This window comes from Nannospalax galili, unplaced genomic scaffold (genome assembly GCF_000622305.1).
Source record: "Nannospalax galili isolate Female #2095 unplaced genomic scaffold, S.galili_v1.0 scaffold579, whole genome shotgun sequence".
NCBI classification, from domain to species: domain Eukaryota; kingdom Metazoa; phylum Chordata; class Mammalia; order Rodentia; family Spalacidae; genus Nannospalax; species Nannospalax galili.
The window spans coordinates 2,340,999-2,350,631 of record NW_008344599.1 but is presented as its reverse complement, the minus strand read 5'-3'; the positions used below and the strand labels follow the sequence as shown (position 1 = coordinate 2,350,631).

General features: G+C 36.7%; 1 protein-coding gene across 1 annotated transcript; it reads right to left on the bottom strand.

The window, feature by feature from the left end:
- Positions 1–5,910: 5,910 nt before the first annotated feature.
- Positions 5,911–6,576, bottom strand: LOC103740280 (olfactory receptor 6K3-like). Its single transcript, XM_008840867.1, has one exon. The coding sequence runs from the start codon at positions 6,574–6,576 to the stop codon at positions 5,911–5,913; it is 666 nt and encodes a 221-aa protein (XP_008839089.1).
- Positions 6,577–9,633: the final 3,057 nt, after the last annotated feature.

Here is a 9,633-nt window from a genome sequence, read left to right as displayed (position 1 = left end):
CTCTCTCTCTCTCTCTCTCTCTCTCTCTCTCTCTCTCTCTCTCCCTGTATTCTTAAAATGTTTCAGAGGAGAAAATAAAATGACATTTTTGCATTGTCTTATGTTATTTAAAATATGGACCATGTTTCCCCTTTTCCTATCAGTTTTCAACTTCTATGTAGGAGAATCTCAAAGGTTCCAGAAGTCTTTGATCAAATGAAACATCTTGTGAAACTTGAATATATTTAGCGGTAAATGCAAGCTTTCCCTACTAAAATTATATGGGGCATCTCAGTTGGAAGGTTGAGATGCCATCTGATGAACTCCAATTTAAACACTGCACATTTTTATATTAAATTACTCTCCTTTTGTAATAATCTGTTTCCTCATTTCTATTTATTTCTTCTAGTATTGAATATATTCATGTCTTCATAATAGCACATCTCTATTCAGACGATTTCTCCCCTTTCTACAACTTTCCTATCATGTAATCCATATTTATTGTCTTACCCCTGGCACCATGATCTCTTCAGATTTGTTATCTACCTTGAACTTACCATGTTCATTGCTATTCACCTTCAAAGGCTGGGATCCAATCTTTAATAGTCCTCTGCATGTTGAAACTCTGCTATTCTGATTCCCTACACTGACTATTTCACTTTCCAGCCTCTAAGCATCAGGATACCTCAAACTTTTATCCTCATTCCTCCATTCTGTAGTCCCTTGCACACAAAGGAGTCATATATAAAAAGATCCAGTCTACTCAATGTTATCAGCCTCCATCGGCTTTCTATTCTTTTTCATTAACATGACTTTGGAAGTTTTTTGTTTTTAATCTCTTTGCAACTGTCCCCGTGGAAGCTTTAGCTTGACCAAACATTCTGTCTCCACCTATCATGCCATGGATACAACCCTTTCCCAGATCAGACATTGAATTTCTAATTCTAAAGACCACAAACTGTGACTGTATTTTCATGTACAAGGAAGAAACTAATTTAAAATAAGTTCATTAGGGTGGATTCTACTCCACTATGTCTGGTGCTTCTGTGTGACTAAGTCCCATCAAATTCCTAACTTTTCATTACATTATAGGTTTCATCTTCCTCTAATTCTATCTTGAAATAAGTTGTTATTATTGTAGAAAACAAAGTCACCATATCTTCTGTTACTATGATGTCTTGCTACTTACTTATCCAGTTTTTAAAAAATGATTATTGTTCTGAACATGTAACATATCTTCTAGGCTCTAACCATCAGGAAGGGCAATCTCTCTTCTTCCAATCCCTGCTTCTCTGTTTCCTAACCAAGTTCTCTTAAGTGTTCCTCATAGTTTTCATGTGGCTCTAATTACTTTCTTTCTATTCTTTGTAATGTATGTATGTGTATATGGGTGCTGGTAAGAGTGTATGTGACTATATTCTAATATTGATATGTTTATTTGTGCCTAAAATATACACACGTGCTTTTAGAATATGTTTCAAGTTTTCTTGACTTTTTAATATATATATATATGATATCTTATGTAAGTCATGATGTTCCCAACTGTGGCCAGCACATCTTCAAACTATGGCCCTTAGAACATAGTTCTAAAAAGTGAACCAAGTCTGGGCATGGTGGTGCATGCCTTTAATCCCAGCACTCAGCACTCAGGCAGAGACAGGCAGATCTCTACGAGATCAAAATCTGCTTCGTCTACATAATGAATTCCAGACTACTTGGGGCTATGGGAGACAACCCTGTCTTTAAAAAAAAAGTGAATCAGTAACTTGTTCATGAATGTACCTTTTCACTAGACCCAGACCTTTATGTAAACTCTAAAGAAATGAATTTAAACCAAAAAAAGAAAGGATAGGAAAAATCAGCTTTCTTCTTTACTGAGTGAATCCTCTGCTTTCCCTACACAGAATTCAGTAGTGTTGATTCTATCTAGAACAAATGTCAATGACATCAAGTACCCAGTGTCTATATTGGAAATTGCATTTGACTACTGGGAAATTTATTCATGAAACATTTCAAGAACCAATCCCATGCTAATGTGTTAGACTTAAGGTAATCCTTTGGGTCCGGCCCATTTATGAAGAAATCTCCTAATCCACACCTAGACACATTCTACTGACTCATCCTATGATATGCTTTCCTAGCTCCTCCAAGTCATCACAAATGCTATACACAGTATTTACAGGCCCAGGGGCATCGCCCGCTGCTGTTGTGGTTATGTTTTTCTATCTCTGTGCATCTTGATCTCTCCCAAATTGTTAATGCACTGACCTTGCTGTTGTTGGGGTCCAAAGTCAGAGTAAACTTAGATGAAGATTCTGTCTTTGCTACCCACCCTGGTGGTGTGAGGTATTAGAGCTGCCAGGCTGCAACAAACTTTGTTATTCTTCCATCTTGAGTCCTCTATCTAATCACAGTTTGCTTCATTAGTCAGTGATATACAGATCTGACTCTCCAGTAGTTTTCCCCACCGCCTACTTCCCCTCTTCTGCTTCTGAACAGAAATAGAATAGTTAACTCTCTTAGGAATTCTATTTAAATGACTCAAGATTAGTAGAAAAACAACTATCCCTGTAGTGACTTCAACTGGGAAAAACAGCTCCATCTACTAATTAGGAGGACCCCAATCCTAAGTATTAATGAGAATTCTTAGGAGTCCCAGATGTAACAATTTACTTTTCTTCACTTTTTTAAATCTCTGCTTCCCTTTCTGTGCTATGCCTGGTCTCATTGACATTTTAATGAATCTAAATGTTGAAAACTCAAAAGACCAGTCTCGAGTAGTGTTGATACAGTAAAGCGGAAGAGAACCAATGAAAGAGAAGCAAGGCCCAAACCCTGCTTGTTTCTGTGTCATTCAGCTTGATTTAGGAAAATCAACTGGCCATTTCAATGTTATACCTACTTATTGATTATTGAAATTTAGGGAGAACCATGTTGATTCTTTGTTGTTTTTTTCTTTTTTACATTGAAGTCAGAGACTTCTACATGAAGACAAATAACTAGCAGAGATATTTTCCAGGCTAAAGCAAATTAACAATGTAATAGGCTAGTCCTACACGACATTTTTCCACCATTCTACCACTAAATTTCACACAACTGACTGAAAAGAGTGTGTTCTTTTCAATTTCTCCTACCCTGTCATATGGCAAAAGTCCTAGCTCCTACCAGAAAATAATAAATAGAAACCTAAGTATGAGTTTTGGAAAACAAATTACATTTTGCATTGAATATTATTTCACAGGGGATGTGAAGTCTAAAAGGATAATTTCCTAAAACTAACGTGTTCACATTGTTAACTTCAAATTTAGGCTAACATTGTGCTGTAGCTCTTTATTCGTTATATTTTTTATTGATTATTTTTATTTTATGTGTATTGCCTGCATGTATGTGAGTGAAACCGTGTCATGCAATGCTGCGGAAGTTAGAAGAGGGTTTTGGATTCCCCTGGAACTGGAGTTATGGACGGTTCATAGCTGCCATGTGGGTGCTGGGAAACAAAGGCAGGTCCTGTGCAAGAGCAGTCAGTGCTCTTAACTGCTGAGTCATCTCTCCGCCCGCTAATCATTATATTTTTATAATTTAACCTGATTTATATTTATAGAAGTTAAAATTTTTATCTTACTTGATTCCTAATTGATTATATTTTTCTTTATATTATCAAAATTGATCTCTAAATCAGGCATCAATTCCATACTCAAAGCAGAAAATTAAGTGACTAAAATACAGTCAGAAATAGTTACCCCAGAAGCCCCAGGATATTCCTGACTATATCTCAGTGGTAAGAACCCATTAAAAAAGGGAATAATAATAATAACACAATTGAAAAAATATTCTATTACAAGTGATTGAGTCCACAGTGTCTGATATAACCCTTCCTATCTTAACATGCTATTCTGAAAATTAGATTTGAATTTAAGGTCTTCATAGTTTAAGTATTGCATATGTTTTCTGAGACTCTATAAGACATATTGTTCATTTATATAGAGACACATCTAGTTATAAACACCTATTTTATTGTACGATGATCAATTATAAACATATAGTGGTAGCCTTCAATTCATACATAAAAACATATTTAGGACATTTATTAGTTGCATTTAAACTTATTGAGAAATTCATAGGTAACAATATTCAAAATTTCTAAGTTGCAATATTTTGTGTATAGCCTACTCTTTTACATTTTTCAAACATTTCTCCAATACACACTTGGTTCTGCAGCCAGATCAGAACTAAGCCTGGGGAGGCCATTACGCTGTCCTCTCCTGCTGTAGCAGCCCAGGTCTGCTCTTTGTTAACATCATAGAAAAAGACAAGGCCCTTATGAACACAGCAACCCAAAATTTTATCATGGGCCAAGATCATCTCTACATCAGACTTCTTGACCATATATTTTGAGATTCAGAAGGGTTGAGAGTCTCAGAGATTACACAACAGTTCATGGAGTTCATCTCTGTTGGTAATGTTGCTAGCCATTGCCTTTGATAATAAGATTCCTCATAAGGTCAAAATTTATAGCAGAAATTAAATTACACACATGCACACACACACAAAAAAACAAATAACCCCCCTCACAAGAACTGGGGGGAGAAATTGGATGCTGAGTCTCTTACTCCTGAGATCTCCATTGAGAAGTCACAGCTGCTGGAGGCTGCCAGTGCAGACAAAGCTGTTCAGTCTTCTTGTCTTTATAAAATGTCCATGTAGTTACTTTTGAATGAATTAACATTAATGAAACAAAATAAAAAGTAGGAAAAAGATGATAACGGAGCTATAGGTTTAGTTCAATGATAGAGGACTTGCCTAGTATGGGTGAGGTGGCCCTGGCTTTCATCACCAGCACAAAAATAAAAGTGACAACATGTAAGCAGTTAACAACTATAAAACAGCTGAACCTGACTGTAGATTTGCCAAATGTACAAGGACTGATAGACACTATAAAGATGTGTAGAAAAAGGAACTCTCAATTAATGTTGACTGTTCAAATTTGGAAATTTATTCAGTATTTAAGTTTTGGATGCCCCTGGAGGCTGCAGTGATTTTTCTAAGACTTGCTCTCAAAGCAATATTGTAGTGTTTTAAGTTATATATAGTTTTCCACCAATAACTTGTTTATAATTAAAAGTGATTGATAAAAGCCTAAACCTGCACTGGTGGGGTCTAAAGGAAGAGCACAATGTACAACACAGAACGGTGCACAGCCGCTGGATAGTGTCCCCTTCTGAGAAGCAGGCAGGTTGGGTTCAGATCAATCCCATGTGTCTGATTCTCTGAACCAGTGAGTGACTCTCTCTGGCATGACTTCACGTGAGCAGAAGGAAGAAAGTAAAGCAACAACCCTGGGAAACAACTACAAAAGAACATATTAAATCCTGGTACTGTCCATTAACACCTCAATAGCCAAGTAAGGGAAATACCAAACTAGAATTGTGAGACTGGAAAGTATACACAGCCCACTGAGATACCACTAATTGTGATTCTGGACTTAACAATCTCATAAGAATGTGTGGAACTGAGGCCTATAACTTAATTTACCAGAATCGCCTACAATATTTATGCTACAATTTCAACTTGCCAATGATCTAGTCAATGTGGTCCACAAAATAACTAGAGTTCTACATTCAATCTCCAAATCTGTTATGCTATTAAAATCATACTGAAAGTCTTATTTTTTGCATCATTTGTACAACTGTTTACCTAGCAATATTTTTATCAAAAGTTATAACTATATTTGCATTTTTTCTGTAATAGCTCCACTTACTGAAATTTATACAAAGTGATGGTTTTGTGAAAAGGAATTTGGGCAAGAACATGATTATCATTGTATTAGTAAGAACTGTGATAGGAAGAAAATATAAAAGATTCAAGACAGAAATAATTTATACCAAATCAGTAAAATATGTCATAATGAAGCTAGCAATAAGTACTGTGTAGCTACACAAATCCTAGCATAAAATCCCAAGTTTTTAAACTATGGCATATAAAATCAAATATGTATAATATTGATAAACCTATCACATAAAGATGTATTTTGCAGGTTAACTTCAATAAAGTGGTGAAATCACAGATGATCTGATGGATTTGGTTGAGGCCACAAAAAGGTAGGGTGGTAATCCACACAATTGCAAGTAAAAGAATGAGGAAGTCAAAGATACAAGATCCTGCACTTAGCTGAGCACACAGCTGGGGTGTCATAATGTGGGGGTAGCTAAGTGGGTTACAGATGGCAACATACCTGTCAATAGCCATGACAGTCAGCAAGGTCCCTTCCATGGTTCCAAGGGAGTGGAAGAAATACATCTGCAAAAAGCAGTTGATGAAGGAAATTATCTTTTTCTCACTGGTCAGATTGGGGAGCATCCTAGGGAAGGTGGCTGTGTTGTACCACATCTCAAGAAACGAGAAGACACTTATGAAATTATACGTGGTATTGGGAAGACAGTCATCCAACTTTACAGCAAAGAGGATCACCAGGTTTTCAATCACAATAAAAATATAGATGAAAAGTAAAGGAAAAAGTAACAGGAGGCCGCCATTTTGGAGCTGGGGGAACCCAGTGAAGACAAATACAGTCACAGATGACAGGTTTCCATTCTCCATATCTTCATCTGACTGACCTGTAAAGGATCAAAAGACCATGCTTAGATAATATAGAAGGACATCAAAGCATGCAAAGGTAAACATTGGTCCTGGGGAGAGGGCTCGGTTGCTGAAGTGTTTGCTATGCAAGCATGAGGACCCGCAATCAGATTCCTAGCATCCATGCAAAAATGCCAAGAATGATGGCCTGTGCTTATAATCCCAGTGCTCAGAGGTCTCAAAAAATAAGGTGGAGAGCAGTACCAAAAGACACAAAACATTGATCTCTAGCATCCACAGACACGCACACACACACAGTGGGCACCAATTCATGAATGCACATGTGCATAAAAATATACACATGCACCAAACACACACACACACACACACACACACACTCATGCACACACAAATGTTACTTTCATTAGATGGTGTTTTGTGGTTTGTCATTTCTGAGATTCATAAGGAGCAGTAACGTACCTATATTTCTATTTTTATTTTATTTGAGTATATCATGTTGGCTAATAGAAAAGGTTAAATAAAACTTGTGGAGTTTGATTTTTTATTCCTTCCCTGTTAATTGGAGAGTTGGAAAGTTACATAATCTGAGTCTTGACATCGCCCTCCTCATATGAAAAGAATGTGTGTTTAGCAGTGTTTATGAAATGAATCAGTATTTAAGAAACCTATTATTGACAGTTATGGTATTTGTTTTCTTTATAGATCAGCTCACTTATGAAATTATATTAACTGTATTTCCTTTAGATTCTCTTCACAGCTTGGTCCTTTGCTGGCCAGCTTCTTCCTGTTTTACTGTTCAGAAACCATTTTTTCTTGTACATTTCTAACATAGCGATTGCAACACAGCGGACATTTCAGTGTTCACTTGCATTTTTTAATTCTTTTTTATTTAATAACCACATGATTAGAAGAAGCATGTCATTACAGCTTTAACATATTCAGTAACACATTTCAGAGCAAGGATACATCTCTTTCAAAAGTGGCTGTAAATTTTTTGGTTCACAGTTGAATTAATACCGTTATACAATATTGAACCAGACACAGCTGTCTACTAATCTTAAACTTCTCTTCTTTGATTCCCATAAAACCATGATTTCTGTGTTTTCCATCATCCTATAAGGAAACTTCATGAATGTTTTGTTACTTAATGATTGTTTTGTGATTTATTTGCTGGGAATCCATTCATCTTCAGTACTCATTCTGTAGGTCTCTATTCTATAGGTAGACATTTCAGAGCAAGATACCTCAAGTCATGTCAATCTGTTGAACACCATTCTCGCACATGGTTTCCCATTATTCCAACTCTCTGACTGAGGTTTTGACACATGTATATAATTATATTCTCCATATGTACCATTTCATGCTTCACTGTGGAGTTTTCAAAGTTTACTATAATAACCTTGGGTCTGGGGATGGGGATAGATCATTGCTTTATGAATGCTAGATTTCTCTTTCGGATGCCTTCATTTTCACCCTTATTTAACTGAATCCTTCCTACCTATCTTTGCAGCTCTTGTTTCTCACCAAAAACATTCTGGGTTCTGTTATTCCCCTATCTCGTCCCCATATTTAAACACACACACACACACACACACACACACACACACACGTTTATCCTTACCTATGCATTCTCCAGAACGTCTCTACCATAACCATTACTCCCACTGTTATTTCTGTTCTTTTTTTTTAAGTCACTGGACTGTGAAGTTATATTAGGACAAAGTCTGCCCATGATATATATTAGACATTTGAAATTAGCTTTGGTTTAGAATTACAAGCTTAATTAAAATGAAAAAAGAAAACAGAAAGAAAAAGGTGGGAAGGGAAAGGGAAAGTGTGGCCATTCACACCTGATGCCCAACATAAGGTGAATAACTGGCTACTGTTTAAACTTTCTCATAAGCCCAAGACCAGTATTAAAATTCTACCTCATGAAGTTCTCACTGGTTGAATCTTCAGCATTCAGTTAGTGATGATTTCATCCTGAGTACAAGGAACGAACAGCGTCTTCAGACATCAGGTTCCCTAAGTTCACCTCTGCCAAATAGAGCAAGGCTTTCACTTCTGTCCCTTGGTCTCCATATTCTGTTTTCCCAGCATCACTGGGAGGCTTCTTATAGCCATTCTGTGGAAATTTCTAAAGAAATGTGAGCTCCACTGGGGTTTTATTTCCCCAATAGCAGATAGAAAACAGCGTCTTCCCTCCTGGGGTCAATTGGCAGATCATAGTTTACGCATGCTTGTCATTAGATGTTTAGGTCAGGAAGAACTGCTGTCCCAGGGGATTCTTACAGATTGTGCTGAGCATTGTCCATCCCTTTCTCATCACTGTTAGGATTGTTTTAAGGCATTCTCCATCTAGATGGCTCTAGGAGTCTGCCATACAAAGAACAGCTATGGGAGGACCCTTACTTTACTTTTTATAAAGGAAGAATAAGTGAGGCAGAAATAAAGGCAATTTCCTGATATGAATAAAATAATGAACAGAACACAGAGGGATTTCTATTAAGAATTTACCAACTATAAAATCTAGCTAGAGCAATAAATCAAGAGAATTAAATTTAAGAAGTACTAATTGGAAAAGAATTGGTTGATTTATCCTGATTTTCAGATATATATTACACATAAGTGATTTCAAAATTTCTGCCAGAAAACTTCAATAAATGATCAACACTTTCAGTAAAGTGGTGGGATACAAAATCAATTAATGAAATCACTACCTTCCCCCCTCCACCAGAAGGTTTGAAAGTAGTTGTTGGTTTTTTTTTCCAATTTTTACAAATTCCCCCCTCTAAAGAGGTAACCCTAAAATCTTTTAAGGATTACATACAAGTTCCCCAATACTTTTGACATTTTTGGCCTTTGGAACAGAGTATGTTGCTAACAGTCCCAAGGACCTTTTGACTTTTAGCCAAGAAACTGGCTACATTTCTTCAGGGTCTTTTACCCTAACTGCCTAGCCAATTCCTACCTCCTATTCTTATCACACCATCCTCTGTAGGGGTTACCCAAATTGCCAATAGGGAATAGAGACGCAGACTGCTCTGGCTTCCTCCG

Coding starts and splice junctions, on each gene's coding strand:
- LOC103740280 (XM_008840867.1), bottom strand. CDS start 6,576: ATGGAGAATGGAAACCTGTCATCTGTGACTGTATTTGTCTTCACTGGG.